The 13,902-nt window shown below is 39.8% G+C and overlaps 2 protein-coding genes across 2 annotated transcripts in view; both read left to right on the top strand.

The window, feature by feature from the left end:
- The window catches only part of LOC117789801 (kin of IRRE-like protein 3), an 84,872-nt gene that overhangs the window by 30,071 nt on the left and 40,899 nt on the right, over positions 1–13,902 (top strand). The window contains 1 exon segment of the mRNA XM_034628936.1: positions 13,256–13,383. Within this exon segment, the coding sequence (XP_034484827.1) occupies positions 13,256–13,383 (128 nt within the window).
- Positions 1,177–3,047, top strand: LOC117791924. The gene is made up of 5 exons (XM_034631858.1): positions 1,177–1,220; positions 2,271–2,307; positions 2,363–2,491; positions 2,600–2,765; positions 2,827–3,047. Exons 1-5 carry the CDS (start codon positions 1,177–1,179, stop codon positions 3,045–3,047), a joined length of 597 nt encoding a protein of 198 aa, XP_034487749.1.

The following is a 13,902-nucleotide window of genomic DNA, read 5'->3' as shown; positions in this document are numbered from 1 at the left end:
CAGTCAGTACACACACACACACACACATACATAAAGCACGTACACACATACCTATATGTATGCTACGAAGTAGCAAATATAATTAAATTGCGTGCAAAACTAACGGAGTCTGGCCGGATATATATAAGCTCTAGGGCAGACGATGTAGCACTAACGAATAATTTCATTAAAAATGAGCCTGGCCACGCCTCCATAATAACAACAACAACAACAACCACTAGTAGATGAAACTACAACAACAAGGAGCAATAAACCACGCAGCGAGGCATAAAAATCCAAATCAAGCCGAATAAGTCCCACTTGTATTTAAGTAATTATGCAGGCAAATCCCTAACAGTAGCAACAAATATACAACAGATTTATTTACGAATCTGTATGTGTGTGTATGTGTGAGTGCTTGTGTATGTGTAAAATGTAAGCTCATGCAGAGCAATCAAATGTGTGTTTTATTTACACCCGAATTCAGCGAGGAGTTAAGACAGACTCAATGAAATATCCATAGATATATCAATATGTGTATATACTTTCCCAATACTTCTATTAATTTGTTGTTGTTACTATCTGAGAGTATTTTACGGTATCTAAGCTGATTTACAAACGCTTTTATGCAAAGCATTTCAGGACATTTGGCAAGTCAACGAGTAGCGAAAATAAATCACAATGGGAGAAAGAAGACATTTTGGCCAGGAGAAGGGCTAAAATGGTATTTATTACCATGGTGCCAGCAGGTATTGCTATTGAAAGCACGACAATGATAACCTCTAAGCAGCCAATTATCGATAACTATGGATGTTTCTATGCGAAATTTAATATTGCTTGTATTTCGCCGTTAAATTATTTTAAACTTTAAAAAAAAATTAAATATTAATATATTTCATACAATAGATAAATAAGTTTAAAATGTATTTTCTGGCCATTTAATTGATTTAATACACCTATTAAATGTTTATTGTTTATATATATCGCAACATCATGACAAGTTTCAGTTAACCTCCTTATAGAGAAAGTTTCATGATTGAAGTTGTAATTTTATCAAAGACAAAGTAGTATCTATAAGAAAAACGTCAAGGGACAACTGGCAGCTAAACTGTTGCGAAAGGACAACTCCTAACGTGTTTGCACACTTCATCAGCATAAATCACTCATACGTCACGTTAAACACGCTCAAAGTTCAAAATGACGGGCGTTTACCAACAGCCGCAGCAGTCGCGCCAGACATGGTCATAAATTAATTAAAGCAACCGGACAAACTCTCCCGCCAAGGCTGATCTCAAGGCCGTTGGCCAGTTCGCCAGAGAAACGGGGCGTCTCGTGTAAGCTGCAATTAAACTGTAAACGCGAAAAGCGAACATTGCCAATAGCGATGGCAACGGCAACACCAACAACAACGTCACCGAGAAAATTACAACCATTTACAATTAATTTGAACAACACTTGCCATGCAAATTGCGTGCCATGGCTCATAATTTCGACCCGATACAAAAGCCCACACACAGAGGGAAAGAGAAAAAGAACAGAAGTCAAAGTCGCTATTAAAAAAGGGCAACGTGCAAACACTCAATTAGCATATCAATAAATCAAGAAAAAGTGTTGTTGCCTGTCTGAAGCGAGTCCATACCCTTGATGGAGCAGCTCCTGCTGTGGCTGGTAATCAAAATTTAGTTAACAACGCCAAACAATTTATTAACTTGGCCACTTGACTGCTCAATGGGTGGACTCTGACTGCTGACTGCTGACTGTTGACTGCCGACTCGTGACTCTGACCTTGTGGGGCGAACCTGGCGTATACGTGATGTTTGCGTGCCGACATTATTAATCAGGCAAGTCTCATCGAATGTCCTGCACTTCTTCATTCGAGCCTAAAGTGTTTGTTTGATCGAAATACTCATAAATTACCTTGCTTCTATTTGTAAATAGTTCAATTTATTTTTGTTTCTGCTGCCAATTAAAATGTTCACTCAGACTGTTGTCTGCCTGTCCATAAGGCACTGAAATGGAAATGCCACGTACGCTAATTGGCCACTCTGATGATTTCATTTATTTTAATTGGCCCAAAAGTCAAACGAAAAGTGAGTGCAGCATCCATGAAATGGGCCTCATTTGCTGTCATGTTCGATTAATTCAATTAAACTTTGTCAGTCTCCAATTGAACATGCAGCAAACACTTTTTGTCACGCTTCTAACACTCGTGGGTATACACTAATTAAAAGGATATACATGTATACTATTGAATTTAACCCTTAGTTGTTGCCCGCTTTATTTGTCTGTAGCGAGCTAAACTGCAAGCAGATTCAAGCCAAAGCCACGGTAAGAATAATTTTAAGTAAAAGCAGAATTTAATTCAGTTTAAATTTGTCGGCAGAGTCTGGCCGCAAGTTGTTGTCGCTTAACGCGTCCCAGTCTCGATAAGGGAAATGCAGAATGTCGTGAGCAACTAAATTTGCTTAAGAATCGGAGCTTTAGCTTTGTCGAGCAATACAGCATCAATATGGTAAGATGTGACACTTATATAACATCTTATTCAAGTTTCTTTTCGAAATAATTTGCTTATAAAAATAAGGCAAATTTGATAACTAGTTGATGTCATTAAATCTCTTAGTGCATTGAGGAGTGCAACTACATCAGCTCTGGCTATATAGACATTGATCCGCCCTTTCGCCTGGACATGGCCATTGTGAAGCGTAACCTGGATAATACAATGCCGCAGCCGCAAACGATATCCGTTCCCTTTATGCTCGATGCATTTGCCAAGTGCCGGGCATTCCGTGAGAGAGAGAGAAAAGAGAATTAACAGTGAGAAAGGTTAAAACTGGTGCCTACTTGCAGGCGCCCAGCATGCCAAACTGTTTGCGGTGCATCTGCCGGATATTGAATTCATCACGGATGACTGTAACTCGTTTGCCTTGCACGTGACCATCTGTGTGCGCATTCATGCGATGCAGAAATGCCCCAAGGAGTTCTATGAGCACAGCAACAGCAACTGCCAAATGGCGAGGGAGTATTTCACGCACTGCGTGGAGGACATTGAATCAAATATATCCAACTGAACGCATTGATAGACACACACACACACACACACACATATGTATGTAGATACACACAGTTGCGAACTCACCTCAAAGAATATTCGTGCGAGTGGCGAAAGCAGCCAAAAGGCGATACGTGTAAATGAAATGTCTAAAAGTTCATAAAGTTCTGTATGCATATAAATTTGTTGCACTGGCGCAGAAACAGCATCGGTGGGGGTGGGGTGGGGGTGGGGATGGGGCAAACACTCAAAATAAAAGAAAAAGTCATAAAAGTCATAGATGAAATATGGCAATTTGACTTTGCTCTCGGTCTACGTCAGAGTGTGTGTGCTGTTGTATGTGTGTGTGTGTGTCTGGCTGTTATGTCAAAACTGCAAATTGAATCACACTTTTTACACACACATACACACACACAGCACACACTCACACATGCTTGCATGTCAATGTCCGCTGCTGACTTTGCATAACTTCGTCTGCTTCTTCAAACTTCCAAGCATTTTGGCACCATTTTTATACCCTGTACTAATGTAAAGCACTAAATTGTATATAGGGCAATTGCATTGCTATATTAAGCACTTCTATTTTTAATTTACATCAAGATTTGAGAAGCATCTCAGAAAATCTACTGAACACATTTACAAATTATTTAAATTTCGATAAACATTTCTTTTTATTCTTCTTAAAATATTCTTAAGGCACGAAAATAAATAAAGTATCAATTCAAAGGGAAGCAGCAGCTTAAATTAATCATGTTTATTTATTTATATGAAGATGCGAGCCAGGGTATCTCTTAGTTGATCACCTGTAACTTAACTAATCCATTTTTTTTTTACCCACTTTTTTTGTAGCCCATCTCTAGGTCTGAGTCAGCAGTAAAAGTTGCACATGCCTCTACGTATTGGTGACTGGTGTCGGTATCCTATGTCGGTGTATGTAGCATGTGTGGCATGTGTTTTAGTGTGTGTGTGTGTGTGTTTGTGTGTGTAACAGGATGTGTTATGCAACTGAAACAAAGGCAAATTTATGTGTTAGTCCACTGACTTTCAGCGCCTGCCAGTAGTCAGACACACCGACAGACAGAAAGAGAGACAGATCGACCGACTGAACAATCTTTCAGAGCCTGCAGCGTCAGGTTAAATGGAATTTATGTCCTTTAAGGCGATGTCCATTGCTCGGTGCTCATCTGGGTTTCTGTTTGTGCTGGTTTCTTGAAGCAATTACCACATTACTTGATTTTCTCACTCTCTTCGAGAATTTTCATTTGCTTCTTTGCTTTTAGTTTGTCTGCATTTCTCTGATTTGCATTTTCAGTTGATAGTAAAACGTCGTCCTCTTTGTTCCGCAGCCCGAGGAAAAGCCACCGGCATACAATCAAAGCCTTTACATTTTTCTTTAATTACGCCCTAGAGTCAAATTAAAAGCGAATGATAGCACTGATACCCACAGACAATAAACAGCTGACACAAGTACTCGTCTTTTTGCTGCCTTCTTCTTCAGTTCAGTTGCGGCTTTTCGAGATTTCCAGCTTCACAGTTTTCACAGTTTACTTAGCCAAATCAAAGCGTCTCTCTTGGCAGCTCTCAAGCAAATTATTTTCAAGCACTTAGTGCAAAGTCTGGAAAGTCAGTTGTCGGTTGCCACAGGCTACTCATTCTACCTTATCAATCGTCAAATGACCACAGGGAATGGGCACAAAGTGTAGTAAGAACTTGGAATTAAAATAGCTTAAAAGAATAGAAAGTTTATTTGTATAATAAATTTTGAAATATTCCGGACTGCAATTTTTTTCTCTTTCATTTCTTTCCATTATTGTCCAATTTTTTAATACATTCCGATTCATTAAAATTAGAGAACTCACTGCATTTTTTTGCATACTTTCCCCTTGACACTTTTTCCAAAATTTGCAACTTCCATAACTTTGTCAAATCTTAACCGATTTCCTTGCGGAATGTCTATTTTATCAATATGTGGCCTCTATTTGGATTCTGCATCAAAATTTGAAAATTCAATTTTTTTCCACCACTGTTTTGGGAAAACTCGATGTATGTATCTCGATGTATTTAATTGACCGAATTCTTTAATTCATTTAATAACTTAAGATTTAAATGGAATCGGAAACAAATAAATTCGGATATTGGGAATTGTTGTTGAGCTGTGCCACAAGCCAAGTTTTCGGTTTATAGCTAATTACTTGAGAAGATAAAGCAAATGCCTCTCATTACTCTCATTACTCTGATTCTCTACCTCTCTCTCCTCTTTTCTGTTCTGAGAGAAGCGTCGAGTGTTCGTAATTAAAATAAAAATCAACCAAAAATATGTAAAAATCGCTGTCTTGCCGACAGGCATTTGTGTGAAGCGTGGAGAACGTGTGTCTAGATGGCTGACTGCCGCTTCCCCAAGGGGCAAGGAAGCTGCATAATTCATGCAACCACTGCCAACAATAACAAGCTACGGCAATGTGCTCAGGGGGGAGGGGTAAGCAATCAAAATTATTATAATTGCGACGCGTTCGCCATTGTGCGACAACAATGACTTCCGCTTCCGTGCTGAAATTTGCTTGTCTGCCTCTGCTGTCTCCCTGTCCTCTGTCCCCCTGTCCCCCTGTCCTTCTGTCTCCCTGTCCACCAGTCCTGCTCGTTATTCAGATTCATTATTGTTGTTGTTCTTGTGTGCATGTGCGACGCCTGCATCTGCATTGTTTTTAGGCAGCCTGTACAACAATAAAGCCAGCTGCCACAGAGTGTTGCAAGCTGTTGGCGGTGCGGGGGAACTTGACGAGACACATTAAGTGCCTGCAAAAGACGCGCGACAAAAGTGAACAACGCCCGAGGTAAGGTGCTGTTGCTGGGGAGTACTAAGCGTACAGGCAACACTGGCTAACGTGCTCAAGTGCTGAATAGCAACATGCTACATAAGGTGGTGTCATCTGCAGAATGGCGAGTGTGAAATGGGAGTAGTTGTAATTTTACTTTGAGTCAAAGCAATCCAAAAGAAGCTGAGCACTGCTTAAATAAGACTTGGAAGATTGAAAGATACCCTGTAAGCAGATATGTAGAATGACAATAGCATTCTGTTACTCCGCAACACATTTATGTTTATTGCTTGACTGAGATATGGTTCATTGGGAGATACTAAGTAGTTTTAAATAGGAAAAACTTCTGTTTTCTTTAAATTCTAATAACATTATTAAAATGTAAAGCCGGCAAATGCATTAAAAAGCAAAGTTTTAAATACAATAACTTTGCTGAGATTCAGTTTTCAATAATGTAAAAAGAAAATTAAGGAAACTTTATTATGAATTTCCTTTGTCAGTCTATTATCTTACTCTGCTACACCCGTTTTGTTTGATTTTGAACATACAGGGTATATATGGCACAATCAGCTAACATGTCGCCTTCTTCACACTTAAAAGGCAACCGACTCTGATTAGCTGAGCTTTTGACATGAAGCAATACAACATAAATGACACAACCTTTTGAGCAGCTCGACAGGCTGATAATTTTCCAATTACGTTCACTTACACACACACACACACAGAAACACACACTAAGCACGCTCATATCCAATCAATCAAGTACGCCCAAATAAATACCAAAATGAAAAGTCAAACTTGAAAGCAAAGCACATAATAGCATGAGAAATCCTTTGGATCTCTGGCCTCTTGACACGCAGTTAATGACATAATTCGATTTGTATTAGACGAGAAATATTTGCCTTACGATATTATTATGTTTATCACCATTGGAAGTTTGGCTAAGTGTATTAATTTGAGACAAGTATGAAAGGACCAGAGTCCTGTGTTTGACGCATGACTTGCCCTCTCCCCATTTATATAATAAAGTGAAATTTAATCAGTTTAATTAATAGAAGCAATAGAAGGCATCAAAGTTGGCCAGAACGCTAAGAGAAATATAGAGAAAGCCTTCAGATTGCCTGTTATTATTTGATGTTGCACGAATGAGCCTGTTGAATAGCAGTGCTGATTGTTGCAGCATTCGAACGTGCCACATATGTATTAATGCCTCCCTCTCTATCAATCACTTTTTTTTTTCCTTTTTTGAGGTCTACTTTAATAGGCTTGCTTGTGGCCGTAATCTCAACTTGCGACACAAGCTTAATTGCTGCATCAGATATCAGACGTCGGTGTCGTTTATGTCGTTTATGGGGCACAAGCCTAACATATCTGATATATATTTTAATTAATTGTTATTACGCTTATCTGTCACAAAGATCCCCAACTCACTCTGCCACTATCCCTCCCTCTGTTTAGCCACACTCGTTGGCACGTTAGCTACACGCCATGTTGTTGGCCTTTTTAATTGTTACGCATACGCCAGGTGAACCAACTTTGCCTTGTGACAACAGGCAAAGCCCCTTTGCATATTAATGACGACATGCTGTATAAGTAAACCTATATGTATGTGTGTGTGTGTGTGTGTGTGAGTGAGTGTGTTAGCTATTTGCTGTGCTTTGCGTGCTTTTGACACTGGCTTTTCCAGCCACGAAGCTGTCGCCATCCAATTTCATTTGGTTGTCGCTTTTTCACTGATTAAATATGCGTCCATATTTCATTTTCATTTTCCTCGTTGTTGCCGCTGCTGTTGTTGGCATTTCTGGGGCACAACCTGGCTGCATGTTGAAAGCTGCCACTTAAACTTTTGAATGCATATTCTAATCAAAAGTAAATAACATTTTTTGCTCAAACTCAAGGGCCATAGAAAGTCGAAAATATGAACTAACTATAATACAGAAATTACATAGAAACCAAAACGCAGAGCTCAAAGAGAATTAATCCAAAGCATCCACTTCAGAGTCTCTTGAATTTATACACACATACAAATGCTCTTTAGAGTACGACAGTACGACACTCTGGCAGAAATACAATACGAGAGTACAATACAATAAATCAACGTGCCGTGTGTTCGCTCTGCTCTACAAATAAATGCATAAATTTCGAGTGCCAAACGAGGCGTGGGGTGGAAAACTGAGAACGTTACAGACCATTTCACGCGCTCAGTCAATGAGCTATGAAAATATGAAAAATAAAAGAAAAAAAATATATAGATTCAAACGACGTCTGACAATAATACTTATGTCGCAGTAGCTGAGGTCAGAGAGTGTCAATTTACAAATCGTTATTGCAATTTTGGTGTGACACGTGGATACAATCTCTACACACTAGATACAATGACAATACATATAAATGCAAGTCGAGTGGCACTCAAATTGGTAGCGTTAATAAATCTGCTTAGGGCATATTACGTATACGCACTATTGAGGCAAACACTTGAGTCTCAGCAGCGAACAACTTAATGTGCACACAATGGCAGTCAAAGCAAGCGTGAGAAGCTGAGCTTATGAAATAATAACAACACACATCGATTTAGCCATACAATCGAGACAAGGATTGCGTTTGGGTTTGGTTTGGTTTGGGTTTGGGCTTTCGTCTGGGGTTGGGTTTGGTTTGGGATTGGATTTGGATTGGGGATGCAAAGCCAAAGCCAAAGTCGTAGCGAAGCGAAGCGAAAAAATCTGTTGAATATCAAATAACAATCACTTGGTAAGCTAAATATATCATTATGCTTAAGTAGGTGGCAGGATAACTGGCTGAAGACTGCTGCCAGGATAACGCAAGGAACCCATTTAAGCTTAACACACATGCACACACTCACGCACACACATGCACACACACACAAAAGGACCCTGAAGCGGTGTCAGACTCGGCGACCTAAACGTTTTGCGCGTTTGCTTTGCTGATGCTTCGTGTTGCTGTTGTCGATGCTATTCTTCAATGTTGTTGTTGTTATTATTATTCTGTATCTTATTGTTGTTGTTGTTGTTGTTGATGCTTTTTGTGTTTCTTTTGTTGTTTGGGCGTGTCTGGCTCGCCTTTTTTGTGTTGAGCAAACGAGAATTCCCTGTTATAATCCCCATAGCTTGCATGTTTGCTTAACACCTATGTGGCATACTGGGAAAAATACATGGACGGACCGGACCGAGGACTCCATTTAAGGCAAAGCAGCTGCTCCTGATCCTGTTTGTCGTTGTTGTGGCGGTTGTCACCTTCTGCTCTGTTACGGAGTTATAAATTTGAAAATTTACAAATCATCGTCCATATTTGATTTGCATACAATTTTTTTACCTTATCTGCCAATACCTTTCGTTGGTGTGTGTGTGTGTGTTGCCTGCGGATTTGCATCTATGTGAGCTCGTTTGTATTTCGCAGAATTGCACAAGAGATTCACAAATTGCTTTCATTGATTGCCGACAAAGCAGCGCAACTCAAAAGGTAGTCTCCAAATGGGGCATAGCAACTGTGCCTAGCCAAGAGGGGATTGTGAGAGGGAGTGCGAGACGGGATTGTGTGAATTCACAGTGGGAATTGCTTAAATTGTGTCTGCTGCGGAGAGGTGCACACGCTGCGTATGAGTAACGTGTTGTCCTTCGACAAACACTTTGCCCAGCTATTTTATAGCTGGCCAGAGACGGACCCAGTTGACCCGCTTTCCGCCAGAGAACTCTTGATACAATGCCATTTGTCGTGCTGCCAGCAGATGTTGCATGCCACGGACGTTTACGTGAAATTATTACGCTGCAATGCATCATCCAAAGTAAACAGCCGACGAGGCCCTAGACGAAATGTGCGTCTGACATGTTGAAGAGTGGAGCACAGGGGAGAACCAGGACAACGCCAGGACACCAGCAGTACGGCTCCAGGAGGGAACAGATAGGATTCCCAGCAGGAAAGCAACACAGAAATGTATTTAAAAGGGAAATAGCAAAGTATTTAAGCTCTAAACAATTGAAAGTAAATAAAAAGAAACAGAAAAAAAAGCAAACGTCAGGCAGAGAGACGAGACCCAATGACGGACATGCTACTCGAGTAATTGTTATCCTTGTTGGCTGTGCGCAGGCACGTCGCGTCCTCGAAACGGGGCACAGAGACTAAGCGCTCGGGACGAGCACACTCCACATAGCGCAAACGCCACTTGAGCGTAGCATGCGCGGGAACAACTGCAACAACATCAACAATATGAACGACATCAGCAACAACAACAACAGAAAGCTGTAAGCAGCACTCAGCGGCACGCACTTGAATCCACAGCAACAGTAAAAGAGCCAAGAGGCAGGCAGCTAAAACTGCAATCGCAGCTGGAGTTGAAGCTGAAACTGTAGCTGAAGCTAAAACTGAAGCCTTCCTCTCGCACCTAGCTCCCTCCCGTTCTCTCTCTCCTTCTGTTTTGGGAAAAACGTTCGCAGCTGGCGCTCTTTTACTTTGCCCAACAACTTTTTTTCGGCGAGTTTGCATTTCGTTGGGGACTTTATTTATTTTTAATATTTTTATTTGCTGTTCGCAAATAGACATTCCGCCTGCCTTTGTTGTTGGCACTCTGCTTATTTATTTGTCTGCGGCTTTTACATAGCAAATCTTTACATTACAATGTCTTTCAATTAAGTTGTGCCATGTCCTCCATCTCTGCACTTAGCGAAGAAAAAAGCTTCGCAAGAAACAACATGAATTCTGTCAAATCCAATCAAGAAGAAATTCATCCAAGGTTGAAATTTGTTTATCTTTGTAAAATTTTCAATTTCTGGTCCTAAAATGAAAATGCATTAGATGAGACATATATTTTGCTGTTGAGTACATTTAAATGGATTTTTTTTTATATTTATATCTTTTTATTTTAATATGAAATTAAAATTTTTGTATCTACAAAAAACTCTGATAAAAGACTGAAAAAAATTTATTTAAATTATTATTTTAAGACTGATTCAATCATTCCTGTAATAATAATTATAATAAATATTGAAGAGATATTTTCACGTAAATGAAAAGAATTAATTTCAAGTTTGAAAATATTTAAATAACTACTTTTTTACAATAAATTTATTTTATTTATTTTGCATAACTTTATATGCTAACTGATTACATCACAAAGTCCAATTTAAATGCTCCTTTTCCTGACACACTTTGACATAAAGAACACTTGGACAAACTCATCTACATCTGAGATATTAGCTATTCATTTCAACTACAAATCAAACTTCATATCAATCTTAGCAATTTTAATAATCGATTTCAAAAGCGATACCAAGCAAATAAAATATATTTATTTTTATTTATTTTGTTACAATTTGCAACTCAATCAAAATGAAATCAAGAATATTTCAAGTGCTTCTTGAAGCAAAAAAAAAATACCATAAGATGTAACAGTTAGTTGCAAGTTGGAAGCTGCAAGCTGCAAGTGGCATAAATCAAATGTCAACTGCATTGGCAACAACATGTCAGCTGGACATTGTTTGGCTGGAATTCCAAATTGAACCGCCTGTAAACCAGGGCGAAAGCAGCGGTCAAAATGCAACGGACTCGTCATGCTGCATCAATGGCCATTGGCCAACCGGGGAGGGGTCATTGTTGCATGCCGTTTGATGCATGCCGCATCGTAATTGAAATACAAAGCCAATTTATACATGAAAAGCGATAAAAGGCAAACAGAGCGAATGGCTGCAATAACAGCAACAGGATTGGGACTGGGACTGGGATGTGGACGGCGGAGGATGCGGGGTGAGGAGGGTAAGGTTGTAGCGCGGGTGGAGGCACAGGGAATGGGCACAAAAACGGTTACAACAACGGGAAGATGAAATAAAGCATCAAAGTGGCAATCACGCCAATCACGCGTAATAAATCATTGCGTGAGTGTGTGAGCGACTGTGTGTGTGTGTGTGTATGTGAGTGTAAGCATGTCAAAAATGATGGCAGCGCGGCAGCTAACGGCGGTCACGTGTTGTCAGCACACACGAAACGATGTGAACTTATTCAACACACGCACACACTCACACACACGCACACAATCACAAAAGACGCATGAGAATGTTTGTTTATACTTGTTTATTGGCCATATATAAACGGAAGTTGGCAGGCCAGGTAGCTTGGCCAAGGAAAGCCAACCACATAAAAGAAGTGCTGTTGTTGTGGTTGATGGCAACTCTGGCGAGTGTTTTTATGTAAAGCACGCATTTAAAGTCTAAAAGCTTTGATTAACTCATGATAGTTGCTCACATGCAGGCAACCTACTAACACATTCAACAAGAAGTCGTTTTCAGTAACAGTCTCAAACCTTGTTCCTGTTCCCATTTCAGTCAAGTTGCAGCTGAAGCTGGCATCTCAGATTCCGCGTCATTAAGAACCTGCTTACCCCACGAGATAGCAGAGTTCTCCCGCTCTCGCTCTCACACCCTCACTATTCCTTCTCAGCCTTCCTGCTTTTATCGTGCGCAACCAGCCCGTGTAATTTCCACCTGTAATTGGTGTAATTGAGTGCAAGAGCGAAGAAAATATTCAACATGCCAGCAATTAACATAAATTCTGTACCAGTGCCAAGTTCCTACCAGAAATAGAGTACTGATGAAGCTGACGAAAATTAAATACCCTTTTTAAGTGGTGAGACCATGTTAGAAAAGTCGAAATCTAATTTCATTGTCTATCTGTTTTAATTCTTTTTAACAAGATGTGAAGTCAATTTCTATCAAGTTAACAACAAAATTGTGATCCAAGCTTTATCTTTTGTAATCGATTCTTCAATAGCAACTTTTATAAATAAAATATAAATAAGCACGAAAAAAAAAATTTTTTTTCGAAATTTATTTTTTTCAAAACACATTTTTTGAATACCAGTCCCTCATACGTCTACTTAGTTAAAAAATTTAATTACACAAGCGTGAGTTACATTTAAGAAGCCACAACTATTATACCCTCGGCAAAACATTCATAAAAAAGAACGCATTGAAAAGATAATGAAGCGCCCACATATAGGGCGTGGCAAGTACAAAGATAAGCAAATGGTTGGCACACTGCGTTGTCGTGGCGACTGCTGTTGATAATTGCCCGCGTGCGTGACAGATGCAGGACGCAGAATTCGCGATATTAAAAAATATAGCATACTTACATGCGCAGCAAGTAAGGAAAAGGAAAGAAAGTGAGAGAGAGAGAGAGAGAGGGAGAGGTGCAGGGAGAGGGAATTCAGTTAGTTTATGATGCTGTGCAGTAATGTCAACGGGCTGCTGATTAACAATGTGCTCGAGTCGTAGCTCAGATAAGCAGATAAGTAGGGGGAAACGGGAAAGGGAACACTGAAATTACAATAAGCAACGCGTCCATTTTTTATGATTTCCACACTGTAACTTGTCTCTGTGCTCATTTTGTGTAATTTACTTTTCTTTTGCAGGAATCGAGTGCTTTCAGCGATTTTCGGAACAGCCCACATACACTGAGGTGAATCCGCATGAGGATGCTTTGCTCACATGCAAAGTAATCGATAAACGTGGCTCGTGCTCTTGGCAAAAGGATAACAAGGTAATCAAACTATCATACTACGATGTTCATATTCATTTCACATGCCTTATGCAACAACAACTTTTTGTACAGTATATAAATTTCTCTACTGAACTTTCACACACTCGCATATTTCTCAGAGAACCGAAAGTAATTTCAAATGCGAGTCGCGTCCAGCGGTTCAATTAAGTGTTGTTTTGACTGCCTACCGGCACATGTGTGTGCGCACACACTGCTAACCAAAAGTAATTTTCGCTCTGCGAATCGTTGCGAGCCAATAATGCGAGTTGAGCTGATGAAAACAACGTTGTGACCTTTGGCTTTGCCACGTTGCCTTTTTGACATGCCACTGGACAGCGTTTCTTTGCCACAAGGACTCGCATTGATTAGATCGTGTGTTTGGGGAAAGTTTTAATCGAAAGTGCGTGACAGACACACTCAGAGCAAACGCCTTAGGCAGGAATATACAGTGAGAAAAGGAGCACAATTTTATCGTATTTTAGCAGGGATCGAAAATAATAGTTTTAAAACAAGTATAAA

This window comes from Drosophila innubila, assembly GCF_004354385.1.
Source record: "Drosophila innubila isolate TH190305 chromosome 3R unlocalized genomic scaffold, UK_Dinn_1.0 2_E_3R, whole genome shotgun sequence".
Classification (NCBI taxonomy): Eukaryota; Metazoa; Arthropoda; class Insecta; order Diptera; family Drosophilidae; genus Drosophila; species Drosophila innubila.
The sequence above is the reverse complement of the archived record's forward strand: the minus strand, read 5'-3'. Positions and strand labels throughout refer to the sequence as shown.

Excerpts from the sequence above, each read along its gene's own strand:
- LOC117791924 (XM_034631858.1), top strand. The coding sequence starts at position 1,177 with ATGACGGGCGTTTACCAACAGCCGCAGCAGTCGCGCCAGACATG. Across the intron at positions 2,308-2,362 it reads AGATTCAAGCCAAAGCCACG|AGTCTGGCCGCAAGTTGTTG; the intron begins GTAAGAATAATT and ends ATTTGTCGGCAG. Across the intron at positions 2,492-2,599 it reads AGCAATACAGCATCAATATG|TGCATTGAGGAGTGCAACTA; the intron begins GTAAGATGTGAC and ends TAAATCTCTTAG.